At 49.3% G+C, this 16,199-nt stretch overlaps 1 protein-coding gene across 1 annotated transcript; it reads right to left on the bottom strand.

Moving 5' to 3' along the window:
* Positions 1–6,134: 6,134 nt before the first annotated feature.
* Positions 6,135–10,326, bottom strand: ZNF503 (zinc finger protein 503). The gene is made up of 2 exons (XM_074592660.1): positions 9,436–10,326; positions 6,135–8,336 (listed from the first exon to the last, which is right to left on the bottom strand). Exons 1-2 carry the CDS (start codon positions 9,742–9,744, stop codon positions 6,816–6,818), a joined length of 1,830 nt encoding a protein of 609 aa, XP_074448761.1. The 5' UTR covers positions 9,745–10,326; the 3' UTR covers positions 6,135–6,815.
* Positions 10,327–16,199: the final 5,873 nt, after the last annotated feature.

Raw genomic sequence — 16,199 nt, 5'->3', positions numbered from 1 at the left:
TGATCTCGATCGGCCAGTAGTATTTCGTGCCTCCCCCCGTTTAAAAACAATGGGAAAATGTGGTATTTGGATTTACACTAATTTTTCACTGGCGATAAAGAGGCTATTTTCTGTAACAGCGTAGATTATTAGAAACTTGTAATTTGCAGTTCACGTTTGCCATCAAGATCACAGCAGGGGGGGGAAAAAAAAAGACTGGAGTCTGCAGCAGCTTCAGTAATTCCCGTTCACGAGTTTCCTATGACGGTGGAAAAAAACAACGCTTTCAGAGCAAACTTGCTTGAGTTTAATATACAGTGACTTCAGAAAGTGCAATAAAATCAATTAATGTTGCAAAAGCATTGGCCAAAAAGAAAGCGGCGAAAGGAGTTATGGAAATGTAATGGATTTACAAGCATTTATCCTGCGACTTGATAAACAGCAGTGCGAAGCTGAGATGGTGAAAATAATTAGTCCCGCAGCCTCAGTGAATATGGACAATTTATTGTTATAATTTTGTCCCTTCAGTGGTTATTCAAATTTATTTTTTAATTTTGTGATCCGAAGCGCAGGAGGATTAATCTAAAGTTTGGTCTCGGCTTCCTCGGGGGCTGGGTTTCTTCTGACATTTTCTCTCTTCGCAAAGCAGAGCGTGACCTGTCACTTGCCAGGGCTTCTCCACGCAGAGATCTCATTCTTAGTTTTTCTGCATGTATTTTAAGGACTATTATCTTTGGCCTTGGCAAATAATGTTATCCAGCGGGGGAAAGGATCAGCTGTTTGCCTACCTGTGCGCCAGGGTTTTCTCTCTGATTTTCAGACGCGTTTTCACGGGAACTTTGAAAGAGCCGCGACTGCAGAGCGCCTGCGAGAGCATGTCCTGGCTCTTGAGCAACGCTAGCACCGAAACTTTTCTGCATCTTCTCAGAAGTTTGTAGCTCTATTATTACAGTAGAAACGAGACATCTAGCATGGAGTAAAGATTACGATTTCCAGAAGTCAGAATTTATTACGGTTAAACTGTGATAAGATCCCATCTGTTATGAACACATGTAGCACCAATTGTTTTTCATACAACTGCAATTTATTTACCCTTCAGAGTGAATGAGATTACAAGCGTGATTTTTAAAAAAAAAAAAAAAAGAAAGAAAAAAACCCACACAACACCACGGTTTTGTTTAGTCCGGCCTATCTGTTTTTATCTGGCCAAATCCATTTATACTGCAATACTTCCCTTCGGATTAGATCAGAGATTCCCTCTGCCCCAAACAAGCGATTTTTATCGGGCTGGGGACCGGCACGCCGGATGCTGGCGGAGGCGGTGCGGAGCCGCGGGCGGCGGGGGCTGGTGCCGGCGTCCTCCGCGGAGAGCGGCCGCCCGCTCCGCAGCGGCACCCGCGCCCCCGCCGCCCTCCGCCGGGGGCCCGGCAGCGCCGCCTGGCGGGAGGGAGCCCGAAGGAAACCTGACAGGGCCGCGGAGACAAAGGGAAGAAGCCTCCTCTTCCCTCCGGGGTAGCCGAGCCGCTCGGCACAACGTCCCCGCGTAGGTCTCCACCTGAAATGTCCCACGCTCTGGCCTGCGCTTCAGGAGAGCAGGAACGTGTATTATTAACTGCAACGAGAACCTGAAACGAGGGAGGGGGAGGGGAGATATTTTTTGTGTTTCCATTGGTCGTAGTAGTTCAGGAGCAAGGAATGTGCCTGGTCGTCGTCTTGCCCCATCCCACAGAAGTGGTTTCATAAAATAAAGCAGGAAAGATGAAGCAGTCATTAAAAAAAAAAAAAAAGTCCCACACGTTCTTACCGCGATAGCCTAAGAACGGTAATCTAATTTTGTTCTCTTTCAAACTGTTTCAAGACATATATGTGTGTGTATATATGTGTGTATATATATCCTCCAGGTTTCAGTGGGCGTCTTTCTGCTGCTCTGTTATCATTATTTCTTGCCTTGATGTGACGTTGAAGACAGATGACAGCATTGTCAGGTTGTCTTTAATTCATTTGAAGATTTAAAAAAAAAAATACACACAAGGCTTCTTACAATATTCAAAGCCTGAACGGATTTACTTTTTCACATAGGGGACGGGGTGGCTGAGAGGGGGGAGCGGTTGATGAATTTCAGACATGAGGAGAGAACAAAGTCTGTGCATCGCTGTGCACGCACACGCGCGCAGAACAAGCGGCCGGAGGTGGGATTTTTGCAGCAGCAGCAGCACCTGGTTGATCTTGATGGAGAAATACCCAGCGTTAGGACAGTCTTTTCGCGTTTATGCATAAGCTCAAATGTATCATCTGCTCAAATTTCAGCCCCGTCTCTGCTGCCAAAGCATTCCAGCCTCCAAAGAGGTGGGAGCATACGGACTCAGGGTCCGTCTTTTTTCTTTTGACACCTTAATGCTTCATCGCAACAACCTTTTACATTTTAAAAAAAAAAAAAAAGGCAATCTACCCCGAATTTCCTAGGACTGAGCAGAGAGAGAGAGATTTAGCAGGGATTAGACACCTCCAATCAGGACTGATCGCTTGCCTGCCGCAGGTCTGTTCCTGTAGCAGTGCGGGCTGCGCTTCGCAGTGCAAAGAGAATCGTGGGGTGGGGGTCTCGGCTTGGGGTTAGAAATGTCCGAAATTATACCCCAAATCTGGATGCAAAGGAGATTTGATACTGGTAACTCTAGCGATTTTCCAACTGTATATTCGTTCCTTTAAAAAAAAAAAATAAAAAGAATAATAATAAAAAAAAAAAAACACAAAAAAAACCCCAACCAACAAAATCCCCCTAAATGGCGCTGTACTAAAAGCCGTGAGTATTAAAGAGTATTAAAGCAAGGCAACATTTCTGTCTGTTTTTTTCTAAATATGAAAAAATTAAGTTTGATCGACGTTTTTACAGAATAGGAATGCACATTTAGTTTTGTTTCGGAAAGCTTGGCTCTTTCAGGACTCCACTTGCCTGGGTGATTTCGATTGTAGACGTGGGCAGTTCATTACAAGCCTCGGATTAGAGAGATGAGGGTCAGCCCCAGCCACCGCATCGCCCGTACCTTGCTGGCTGCCTTGGGTGTCGCTTCAAAGGTAGTGGATGGGCAGAGGGTGACTCTCCGAGCTTAGAAAATGGAGCCTGTTATCGCTGAGGAAAATCTTCCCGTCATAAAGGCATCCCTGTATTTTAGCTCTAGCGTACGTTTTGCACTCTAAAATCAGGCAGGCAAACATGTATGTGTTTGGTGTGGACTTGTACGTATAAGCCAAGATACATATGCCCATGTAGGCTCAGATATATTACAGAAACTCCTTTGCTGTCTGTGGAGTCTGGTGTTTTATTGTTTCATAAAACTAGCTTAATTACATTTCCCCATAGATAAGATAAACAGAACCCTTCTTTTCTAAGCGTTGCTTATCAGAAGTATTTTGTCGAAGCGGCATCCAGAGTAAGCCTTTGAGAGGGGATGGAAATGCATTAATTTTTATTTTGGTTCTTCAGTTGCACTTAGCATCTGACAAGAGTTGATTTAAATATTACATGAGTTTATCTTTAATGTTCAAAAAAGATTTGTGAGGAAGACGAAACTGTTTAAATTAAACTAATGTATGCCTGACTCTGGTCAGATTGATCAGAGTTTCGGGTTTTGATGGGTTTTGCCCTTCTGTTGCTTGTCCTCTCGAGCCGGTTTTTCACTGTGAAATTATTTTAGTTCGGTGGCATGGACCAGCGGCTGCTGTCAACTCCACAACCCATCCAGTTAGTAAGAACGGGGGGGCGGAAATAACAAATGTAGTCCTTTTACCTAAAAACATTAATGGCCGTAAGTCAATCTCTATTGGGGGGGGGGGGGAAGGAAAAAAAGAAAAAAAGCAAATTTCGTAGATTAGTATCAAAATCCTAGGTGACATTTGCCAGGTCAAATACTTAACAAGCCTGGAAGAGAGACCTCCTTACCACCACTCCACATATAGAATAAGCTGTTTTAATTTTTCATTAATCTCGGGGACAGTACGTGAGCAAAACAGTAATAATAACGTTAAGTGTTCATTTCATCACTTGCATCAGAAATCTTCATGTGTAGAACTTTTTTTTCAGAGCCGAAATTCACAAAACTGCAGTTAGGGCTCCAGGACACAGAAATCCCTCTCGCACTCTTTTTAAAATAGCCCCTGCAACACCTGATTGCTGATGGGTTTTAACGAGCGCGGTCCGAGCTGCAGCTGTTAGAAATCTGTAACTGTAAAATACGTGGAGAGGAGCGTGTGTGTGGTGGTGGTGTTTTTTTAATCGCGGCAAATCTGTAATAGTTGCTTGCACGCCCAGATGGAGCCTGAAATGTAATTTTCTTCGAATTAAAGGTGGTTAAAATAGCGAGGCGGGGAAGGCGGGCTGGCCGGGCTGCCCCGGCCGCGCTCGGCAGCGGGGCTGCAGGAGAGGGCGGGGGGCGTGCGGCGTGGGGAGAGGGTTGCGAGCTGCTTTTGCCGTTCTGGGGCTCTCTAGATGAATCCTCCACCACCAACACCCCCGACCCGCAAAGCCTTTCTTTCGGTTACTCTCTGTGTTTGTATCCGCTTCCTATTTTATTATGAAAGTTTACTTGGTGCAGTCAACAGCGCTGCCCTCCCCTCCCTTTCTCTAACTCATCAATTCACAACGAGAGCTCGCTTTACATTCCCTAAAGCAGAGATACGCAATGGTCCCTTTCCCATTTAAAGGGGGGGGGAAAATACATTTAGTTAAAACACAAAGCATTTCCCGTGCCGCTTTCGGATCGGCGTCTCAAAAGAGCCGCGGCGCGGCCCAGCACCCGGCGTCCCCGTGTGCATCCCGGGCACGGCCCCGGTCCCGGTCCCGGTCCGACCCCGGTAGGCGCGGCGCGGCGGGTGCCGGCATGACCGGACGAGTGCTGGAGCTGCGTTAGCTTGTGGCTTTTCTCTCCTTTGCACGTTAACGCTAACTTCCACTAATTATCTGGAGTAAATGTATTAGACTAATTAGCATCTGGGCACCACGGGAAACTTTGAACAGTAATTATATTGTGGGGGGACACAGAACGAGGGAGAAAACCCAGTGATTTGTCAAGCAAAGTCGCCGCTTGCCACTCTTCCCCCTGCCAGCGCGTCGCGGCGGGGCCGGGACGAGGGCAGCCCGCAGCGGGGGGAGAGGGGCTGTGCGAGGGACAGCAGGTACTCGGCTCCGCCTGAGCCGCCCCCTGCCAGCGCCTGGCAGACCGCGGGAGCAAACCTCTTCGCTGGCATCGCCTTTACGGGCTTGGGTATCGCTTTTCCGTCTATCACGGGGGCAAACGGTTTGTCCCGCAGTTTCGGTAGCTGCTCCGGCTTTTCCGTCGCAGCACCCGCTCCTACCTGAGTGCAGGACGACGAGACGGAGCCGGGCGGTGGCCCTGGGCGCTGGGAAGCCCGGTCTGGGGAGGCAGAGACGCGGCGCAGGCAGGGGCAGCCCCTCTCAGCATCACGTCGAGTTTGGAACTGCACTTCAGCAACGAGCAAACTCGGACCAAATAATGGATGGACTTCTTTTTTTCCCTTTCCCTTCCTTTTTAAAAGAAAAGGAGTTCTCAGAGTTGTCCGATTGTTGTTTTGTTTGTTTTTGTTTTTTTTTTAACGTGTGATGATCATTTGTGCTGCGGTACGAACTGAAGAAAGAAATTGAAAATAACTGGATGAGATCAAACAGCGCTTCCCTAATTGCTTCTGAACTTCTCATTTAGAAAAAGACACGAATAGTTATGCATTACACTGTAAAAAAAGCTTTCAGATAATCTTCTTACTCTTTTACAAATAAGTCCTGCCTTCCCCATTTCTTTCTAAAGAAAGAAGTGTTTTAATTGAAATCCAGTTTTAAAAAGCAGGTTTTCACAGTAAAAACATTTAAAAAAAAAAAAAGTTAATCTTCCTTAGGGAAGTGAAAGAGATTTAACCGATTCTCTGTTTCCCTATTTCGTGCCTACGAATTCTACTGAAGGGAAAAAAAATACTCCCGTCTGATTTTTTTTTTTTTTTTTTAAGAGAGCCCTGGGGTTACAATAAAAAAAAACTTTTGGGTTTTTTTTTTTATTATTTTTAATTAAAATTGAATAAACGCTTAAGGAGAAATTAGCAGTCGCCTCCATCCAAGACCTACTCGGGTTTTATAACAGAATCAAAGCGTATTTAAAAAAAAAAAAGTAAAACCTTTTAATACATCAAATATACGGAATTTTAATCTTTAAAGCGATACATTGTCTATTTCAGTACATGACGTAAACCTTACTTAACCCTTTTTACAGGGTGGACTTAAAAATTAAAAATAGTTAAGTGTTCCTTTTAAAGAACAAAATAAGGCAAATGAGGTTTTTGGAATAGAATTGTTTTTGTTTTTCTTCCAGAATACATACAAAAAAATACCAATTCTCTTTCAAGGGTATACACCTTAAAAATAATTGCAATTTGAAATTATAACTGACAAATTGCGAGTTGTTTTTTAGTAACAAACATGCATGTAAATTTTTTTTTTGTTTCAATGAGACATTAAATAAGAACGTACAATACAATCATAGCAATTTTAAAGTAACATTAAAGAGAAGACCTCTATCTTTTTATTTATATTCTACAATGGGTGTTCCACTTTTACCTATTGAGCTCAGTTAAGTAATGCACTTTATGATTCGTTGTCCCGCTTGAAGCTAACATAAATAAATACAGTGCTCATGGATCCAGTCCTCAAATGAACACTATTTTATAAAAAGTCAGATTTTTTTTTTCTTTCCAACTTTTATAAAGTTTCGCAGGGCTTCCTTCCCTCACCGCTAGACTCTGTGTTGTGTTGTGTGTCACAGCCCCGCTGCCTGCGCTCACTGGTACCCCAGGGCCGAGGCTGTGGTGAGTCTCTGCCCGTAGAGTGCGTAAGGGGAGTAGTAGGGTCCGGTGGCGGCGGGCACGGGCACGGGGGCCCCGGGGGTGGGCAGGGGGCTCTTGGAGTAGGGGTGGTAGCGGCTGCCGAGTCCCAGCGCATGGTGCGGGCTGCGCAGGGCCAGCGTGCCCGGGCTGCCCGGGGCGCCCGTCGTGGGGATGTGCATGTGGCACGCCATGGCCGCGGCCGCCGCGCTGGCCAGCGACGAGGAGCTGGGGTAGCTGGAGAGGAGTTTATCGGTGCCCGGGAAGGCAGTATGGGTCCGCAAGTGGCTAAGCAGCTCCTCCGAGGTGGCAAAGCGCTTGTCGCAGGGTCCGTTGGCTGACACCCAGTTGCAGATGTGTGGCTGGGGGTCGTTGGGGAGCATGAAGCCGTAGGGGTACAAAGGGTGGCCGGCCAGCGAGGGCGGCGTGGCGCCGGTCAGCGAGGAGTGGACGCTGTGCAAAGGGTGGGTGGGGTACACGAGGGGGTATCCGGACTTGAGGGCCTGGTCGTGGGCACAGGAGGCGCCGGCCGCGCCTGCCAGGTGGCTGGCGCAGTGGTAGCTCAGGCAGTACGGGTCTCGGCACAGGCTCGCCGTCATCACCGACGGCGGCGACGCGCCCGCCAGCGGGCTCGACCCAGCCGGCTTGCTGCAGCCCAGGCTGCTGGCGGCAGCTAGCTGGGCCCCCACCAGGCTGGAGGATTTGGTGGGGTCCAGCGCCACTCCGTGCGGCAGGAACTGGGGCGGGTAGCCGGCGTAGGCTCCAGCCAGCGTCCCCGGGTAGCTCATGCCCGCCGGGGGCAGGGGGAAGACGGTCTGGCCCGGCTTGTAAGGGGAGACGGGGGCCACGAGGCCGGAGCCCAGGACGGAGGTGGAGGAGGTGGCAGTGGTGCTGCTGCAGGAGGAGGCGGAGTCCGAGGCGATGGGCTTGGAGCCCGGCGTGCTCTCCTGGTGCTGGTTGACCTCCACGTTAATCCCGGCACAGCTCACGCTAATCCGGCTGTGGCTGATGCTGGTGGTGCCCGGGCCTCCCTCCGAGCCGGAGCTGCCGCTCTTTCCGCAGCCCTCAGAGTCCTTCTTGTCCTCCCCGCCTTTGCCCTCGGCCGGCAGCAGCCCCGGCGAGCAGGCGGAGGCGCTGGAGTTGGGGCTGCCTGTCCTTGGGGTGAACGGCTGGCAGGTGGCGCTCGGCACCCGGAATCCCGACTTCTCCCCGGCCGCGACCCCCGCGGCGGGGGCGCCCGCGCAGCCCGCCGCCCCCGGCTCCTTCTTCTCCGCGCCCGGCTTGGAGTACGGCTTGAAGCTCGACTTGTCCTCCACGCCGATGTCGCTGAGCTTCAAGGGGCCCGACTTGGAGTCCTTGTCGCCTCCGGAGCCATTGGAGGTGACCGAGGAGAGTTTCGAGGAAGGGGACGGGTCCGGCTTCCCTATCTGCGAGCAAGTTTGTGCCAAAAGGGCCAGGGGACTCTTCTTCGCATCCAGCTGCGGAAATCAGAAGGACACACAAAGACAGAGGTTTAATCGGGGGCTAAGAAAAACCCCGCGGCACACCTAGGGCACTCGTCCTGTACGTTTTCGCAGAGAAGGGCCTGGAAGTAACGAACAATTTTGTGCGCATTCATCACCCTAACAGCCCCCTCCCCTGCATGCACCATTTTCCACAAAGCCTTTAAAAAGGGCTGGGAATTTTCGTATCACTGCGAGCCCATTGCAGCCGCCTTCAGCGCCCGCTGCTTCCCCGGCAGCGGCCCGGGCAGCGCGGAGCTCGGCGCCCCGGCGTTCGCCTCCCCGCCGCTCCGGCCGTGCAGGCTCACAAACCCGCCCGTGAACTATAGCGACTGCAGCACTTCTACCCCTTGACTGCTGACACTATTTATAAACAGAGAAACAGAGCCCGAGTTTAGCCGGCGAGCCGGGCTCTGGGGGAGAGGGGTGTCCTCGCTCCGCAGAGACCATAATGAAATCATTCATTCCCACGGACACACCCTTCCCACCGCCCGCTCCCTTTCCAGTTTCGGTCCCTCAAACAGCGAGCTACGCACAGGAGGACCGACAACCTCGGCAGAGGAGAAAAGGGACGAATGCGTGCCGGTACTTGAAAGGGACCGGTCGGCGAGCTGAAATAGTTCTCCTGCCGCACCCACGCTTGAGCTTGTCCCTCTCCGCGCCCCCCCTTCTCTCCCCCCCCCCCCCAAAAGCAAGGTTGTTTGGCACTCGGAGTGCTGCTTAGTTGTGTGGCCGGATCGTGACCCCAGAGCGAGTCGTTCTTTCCACTCACCCCTCCTCTCAAAAAAAAAAAAAAAAAATTTAAAAATACTAAAAAAAGGCTAAAAAGAGCAAAAATTAAAAGAAAAATTAGAGAGGAATTAGGAATGATCCCAGTAAACACGGAAACAATAACCAGGAGCGGTTCCTCGCACTAACTCTAGATCAAAAGCAGCCCGTTTCCTGGTGTAAGTGCATTTCAAAGCGCAGGAAAGTGCCGAGGGAGGCTGGCGGAGCCGCCATGCACGGCGAGCGCCCGGGCAGGGAGGGAAGCCGGAGCCAGGGGGGTGGCCGGGGCCGGCTCCGAGGTCCTTACCTCGATGGGGCTGACGGGCGTGGAGGGTAAAGGCTGCAGGTATTCGGGGTGTAAAATGTGTCCAGTCCGCGCCGTGAGCATTTTCAAGACTTTGATGGGAAGGCGGTTGGCTTGGCGTAGCGGGTCCGAGGGGGGGACGGCGTGGAAGCAGGGCTTGGCGGCGGCGCTGCTGCCGTTATTCCCAGCGTGCCCGTTCGGCCCGGCGAGGTCGGCGGCGCTGCGGCTGCGGCGGGGGCTGCCTCCGGGCTCGCTGAGGCTGCTGCTGCGCTTACTACTTCTTATAGCAGAAAGCGAGGGCGATGTGATCATGACCCAAAACCTCGCATGAAAACTGGGGCAAGTGGCGCCGCTCGCACTCGGAAACGCTCGCTCGCTTTCTGCGGGCGAGGAGGGAAAAAAGCCACACGCCCCCCGAGCAGGAAAACAAACATAAAATGTCCCGTGGCTCTCTCTGGCGGGGAGGGCGTGGGTGGGGAGGGGGAGGGAAAGGGAAAGGGGGAGCCGGCCGGAGAGAAAGAGGAGGAAAAAAAAAGCCGAGTAATCCTTGGGCTGCGCTGGGGGCGGGGGTGGGGGCTGCGGGCGTGTGCCGCTGTCCCCCTCGGCCGCTCTCGGCTCCCCTGGCTGGCGCGGCGCGGTGCGCTCGCCTCCGCCGCTCAGCTGTGATGCGAGCCGCTGCCCATCCAGCCCGGGATCTGGCAAAGAAACTCACTTCAAAAGCAGCTGAATTAGTCTGAGATTAAAGCCTTTGCCGCCTTCCAATCAAATGGGACCCCGAGGTGATTGGAGGGTCAAGGGGATGTGACGTTCCCTTTTCTGGGGCTTTTTTTCTCTGTTTTTAATGGTCTCTCGCTCTTTTTTTTCCCTTCCCTCTCCCGTCCGCCTTCCCTCTCCCCTCCTCCTTCCTTGTTTTCGCTCCTAGGACGGGCTGGGCGTTAATTTTGTGTTTCACATCACGCGCTGCGAACGTTTTTCTTCCTCCGCGCCCGCCGCAGATAGCCCGGCGGGGGCGGCCGCGGGGCTGGTGGAGCCGTGCCTGCCCGGGACCGCGGGTCTTTGTCGGCCCCGCCGCCCCCTCCACCCCACCCCGAGCGCGGCCGCCCGGCATGGCCTGCCGCCGTCCGTCCGCCACGCACAGCTCTTACAGGCCCTCACCCACTCTCCTCCCCGGGGCAAGCCCGTCAGGGCAGCTCCGTGGCCTCCGCCGCGCCGCGTCCCCTCCAGACCCCGAGGAAGGACGCAGGGCGCTTTTCGCCCCCCTCCCGCATCACAACGCGGGGGTAGGCTGGGACGAGAACCTGCAGAGCGCCGGCCTGCACGTCGCCGCCCGCGGCGGGCGGGAGCGGGGCGCTGCGGCGCGGCTTGCGGCGGCGCGGCGGGATTGGGGGAGGCCGGTCGTCACACGCGGGGCTGTCACGCACCGCCCGCCGCCGCCTTTCGGGTCTCTCCGCCCCGCCGTCAATTGTCAGTGCTCCCCAACCGCAATCAATCAGTTATTTGTCAGCCCCTGTCAATCCGCCCTTGATTTATGTCAGCTTTTGTTGCTGATTACAAGCCTGGTGTGACTTGAAGGGGGAAAGAGAGAGAGAGGGAGGAAGGAAAACAGAGAGAGAGACGGGCTCCTCGGGAGAAAAAGCCATTCAATTTACGGAATAAATCCTTCGAGTAAACTCGATTTGTGTGCCAGCACCCGGCAGCTCTTCCCGGCCCCGCACCCGCTGTCCTACCAGTAGGGCAGCGAGGTGCGGGGCCGGGAAGGGCTGCCGGGCTCTTCTTCCACTTTCCTCCTCGTCCTCTTCGGAGAAGAGCCCTTCGTCCCTGCGCCTGCCGGGCTGGCCCGGTCGCCGGCACCGGCGGCCTGGGGAGGCGGCTCCTCGCCTTAGCGAGAGTATCGGTTCGCCATTTACGTGTTTGATTTCAGCTAGGCTATGTTGAGAACCTCGTGGGTATGTACACGGTATCCACCCGGGCGTTATATACACCCTGCTTTATGTCATTGCGCTCCCGAAGCGTACCGAGTCCTCTGCCCTCAACCCCGGTTAAAACCGTGCCGGCGGATGCCCCGAGCGGAGTCCGCAGCCCTTCTGTCGCTCTCTGGATTGCCTTTTTCTTTTCCCTTTGTACTTTGCATCCCACTATCCCCCCACCTCCTCGTCCCGTAACATTTTTTCACGGGCAAAATGTGTTAATCAATCTTTTACTTTTGTTTCCGGATCTGACATGGTGGCCCACACAATCTACAACATTAACAAAAAGGTCACTTAGAGATAAAACACGTTTGACAAGTGAAGAACAAGGCAAGTGCTTTAGGGGTCGCGTCCAATTCCTGACCTGGACTCCGACCAGAACAGGCGCTGATCCTGGAAGGGGTGGGCGAGAGGAAGGACTTTCACTTTCTCGCGTTTATATCTGCTGAACCAAGTCCTTTTTCTTCCCTTGAAACACTGATCTCCCCCAGTCCCTAAACAGATGTGTCAGATAGCCTTTAATGATCTTCTCTTACGAGGTAGATATAAGGCAGGTTTTCCTAGATATCTCTCCCCACCCCCCGTAAAGCGGTACCCTTTAAATCCTGCAGTCAAGTAAGTATATCTGCTGTCTTTTATTAAAACCAGTTTACTCTTTTAATATAGTGTATAGAGTGGGGCAAATATGCAGAAATCCTCTAGCTTATATAGAGATACAATGAATTTTAACAAACTTTTTAATTTCTCTATTTTCCCTGAAAGCATAGGGCTGATTGCTGCAACTTTTCAGTAGAAAGTCATAAACGTACTTTCATTTTGTAATCACCGCGGTCATCTTACAAGACCGTGAAAAGGAAAAGGTTGGTGGGGGGGCTGTGTAGAGAAAGAAATCTTGCGTAAAAAACGACATTGCAATAGGACTGACAAGACCCACAACTTGCCCTCAAGGAATCCCCCCCTTCCTTTCTATAGAGTGGAAGTGACTTGAATCTGCCCCAGGTTTTCCCCCAGTTCTTTCTTTTGTTGTCAAGTCCAATTGATAAATGGAGTGCAGTAAAACTCTGGAAGAAAAAAAAAAAAAGCTGAAACCTTCATTTGTGTTCATTTGCATTAAAGTGCTTGGAACAGCTGTTTTCCTTACAGGACCGGGGAGACTCCTATCTGTTTTCTCGTTGTATTTATCCTGCCTCCCAGGGTGAAAGACTAAAGATTAATTGTCTTAAGGTAGAGTCAGCTGTGGGAAGGCTCCCCCCTCCCCATTTTCCCTTCTCTCTCTTTTCTTCTGGAGGTGAGGGTGATTTCGGGATGGGGCTGTTTCACTTGTAAGCCGGGGAAGCAAAAGCGATACCCGGTACATGTGTAAAACAGGCAGCGCACCGACGGGAAAAGCGGGGGGAAGGAGAGGGGGAACAGCACGAACCCCGATCTTTCTGGCTGAAGTGGAAGCATCAGAGGGTAATTTAATTAGTAACTTCAGAGGACAGCTCTTTCTTTTTTTTTTTCCTTCTTTTTTTTTTTTCCCCCTCAGCCTTTGAAATGAGATTTAAATCACACTCAGTACTGTAAACTTTTTATGTAGAAGCTCGTAAAAAAATCAGCCCCAAGACATCCCCTCCCCCTTGCCCCCTCCAAAGCGTTTCTGAGCTCTGAGAGCTTATTCACTGCGCTTAACACAGGCAACAAACGATTCCCAGCGAGGATCTCGGAGTTGGGATGAACATGCCCGGGATCGGGCGGGCGGCGGGGCTGCAGCTTGAAAGCGGTGCGGAGTTTTTGTTTTGGCTGCTGCGGGCTCCTTTCCTCTCTTGAGCTGAAGAAGATGGATTCTGTCCTGCTCGTTACCTTCGCGAGGGATCCTTGTTTAATGAGTCCGTACAGACGGTTTGCTGCTTGGCATTTACTTGTGTAGTCTTGTTGAAGTTTTGGTGGCTGTTGCTTTTATTCTTCTTTAAAAAAAAAAGACAAAAACAAAAAAAAAAAACAAAAACCAAACCCAACACAAAAACCTAAGGGTTGGAGCCCGTCTTCCTCCTCTTACAAAGGAAAATTGTAACTTAAAAAAAAAAGGAGAGCAAAGGAGGAATTAATTAACAAGTGCCAGTCCACACTTTCCTTTACCTACCAGCTATTGGCAAGCATGTCAAGTCGATTTTATTTGCACACAATGGAAATGATTTATTTTCTCTTAAAAAGGAGTGGGCTGGCAGATATTTGAGGAGGAGAGGAGAGCGAGAGCGAGAGAGGAAAAAAAGTTTGAAAATGCCTTGAACTATTCACTGTCGAGATGGCTAATCAGTATTGAGGCTCGAGGGCACTCGGGCAGCTTTTCAATGCGGTTTTCCTTTCATCTCAAGCTGGATGGAGGCGCTCAATTAAAAGCCTATCAGTTTGTAAGTAAATCAACGCCTATCAAAGTTGTCACATCAAACAAAACGATTATTATTGCAGCCCGCCTCCCCTATTAATCTCCCTCTAAAATAATCCGCTTGACAGGTCAGGCTGGCGAGCTGCAAACCCTGGTCAGGATCACCCAAAAACCCGGACTGACTATTTTTCCCTCGGGAGAGGAAACTGCAGAAACCTCGGCACCAGCGTGACTGCTCTGCGAGCTTGCTCTCTTGCCATTTAAGTGTCAGCTTTTGTAGATCATGTTGGAAAAGGGCGTTTAGTCTTTTAAACTGAACAGCAACAACCCTACAGGCCCTTTAGATTTTTTTTTTCCTTTCCACCCCCCTCTCTCTTATATCGTTTACAACAAGGTTAAGCTTTTAATTAACAGAAACGTAGTTACTGAGTTGTGTCTGGGATATATTTCCATGCATAACACAGTTCAGCTATCTGTTTGTCCATTCTGTGCGTCAAATTTATTTGCTTTTTTAGTGCTTGCGTTTCACTACCTACCCCAAGGTAGATTTTTGTAAGCGGTGCACACCTCCCTCCCCCCCCCCCTTTTATTTTTTCCTCCCAAGAATGACAATACTTCGGATAAAAAATGTGATGAATTATCAGAAATACCATACCACGAATTCATACATCTGGGGAGAGGCACTATTATTTTTCTTTTTTTTTTTTTTTTTTTTTTTTAAATACGAGGTTGCATGTGCTCAGATAATAAGTGATAGATCTGCCCAGGTATCCGGCAGAGGTGTGGGGTATTTCTTCCAGAATGTTGTTAAAGCAAATAGTTTGAATGCTTGCCAACAGAAAGTAAGATTTCCAAACCTCTCCCCTGTTTGCATAGTACTTGAAAATATTTACCCTTATGATTGTAATTACTTTCCTAATATATATAAGCAATATATATTTTACTCTGCATGAGATGTAGGTAATCGTTTTATAAGCGGTGATAATTTTAGAGCCATCTTCAAAATAATAGTCATGCTTAAGTGAACGTGAATTTTAGTCGTCAGTGGTATTTTTACTAAATGAGCAGAAAATCACTTTTTGGTTTGTTTGGTTGGTTGCTTACTGCTTTCGGAAATATACCTTCTCCTAAAATGTTTTCGAATGACTTTGTCTAATTTTGTTCCTTTTGTTACGCTGAGATAAGGAAGAGATGAATGCACCTAATAAAAAACCCCCACCTTTCTCTTTTAAGCCCTTTGATGGATTCCCCTATTGACGTTGTTTCATGTGTAGTGTGAAAATTTTTACTCCCGTGTTGAAACCCTTTTACCAACAGCTATTTTCCAAATCTATCCTCTTTTATGTTTAAGGTGTTTCTTATGCAAACAGCTTTTATTTTAAATAAGCCTTAAGGTAACTTTCTAGAGGGCGAGGGAGAGACCGAGTCAAACGAGTGTGATGACACGGGAGAGGCTGGGTATGTTTCCTGTTAAGTGCATGGAGATTTTTAGTGCCATTTCATGTTATTAAATGTACTACGATTAAAATGATCGAGCCCAAAGCAAGTGAACCCATTTCCTAATACGTACGTATGTACTCGAACTGGTATCTGCTGCCTAGATTTTAAGAGTGAAAAAAGGGTCTTTCAGCTTCTGTAACACCTTGGTCTGATCATTGAATCTCAGCAATCATAAAGGCATCTCTGTGTTTATCTTCTGCAAAAGCCTGGAGGCTGCGGGAGAGAATTATACCAACTAAGCACATATTTGGTTACAGTAATCCTTCAGAAATTAACTATGGCACACAAATGGAGGCGATCTTTAGCTTCGTCACTTGGATCCCAAATGTAGAGTGTGTTTATAGACAACTTTGTTATGGAAACTGTGCAGATCAACCAGATGCGTCTTCAACAGCGTGAGGAATAACGTCTTTCGAGATACGAGGAAAAGTTTTAAGGATATGTCTGGGAAAGGCATTGGAACCCCAATAATTAACCTTATCTAAACACCCAAGTGACAAATGAACGCATCCTTGACGCAATTACAAGACAGCTACGTTTGGCCGTGGGGTAGGGGCAGGGAGAAGCATGCAATATATCTCAGATATCTTCTTGAAATAGTCTGGTCCACGATCCGAAAAGGTTAAAATAATCTTAACTTTAATAACTATTAGCTTGTTTTCAGTCATCCCTAATGATGCATTTAGGTCTCCTCTAATCCCCACAGCTTTCATCTTTAGCTTTTTACACCCTAAAATTAATTCCACCTAAAGTACATTTTTCATTTTGTACTGTACTAGCGACGTGCAAATAATTTACATCGGCGTTCATCAGGACTGTCCTGAAGTGATGGATCATTTTGTTGAGTTGCAGTAAAAGTGCAGAATGATCTATAATGATGTAATATATACATTAAAAGGGTGTCTGGATGATCAGAGTTTTGCTAAAAATGTAAA

This window comes from Larus michahellis, chromosome 6, assembly GCF_964199755.1.
Source record: "Larus michahellis chromosome 6, bLarMic1.1, whole genome shotgun sequence".
In the NCBI taxonomy this organism is placed as follows: Eukaryota; Metazoa; Chordata; class Aves; order Charadriiformes; family Laridae; genus Larus; species Larus michahellis.
Note: the sequence above shows the minus strand (reverse complement) of the source record. Positions and strands in the feature narration are given on the sequence as shown.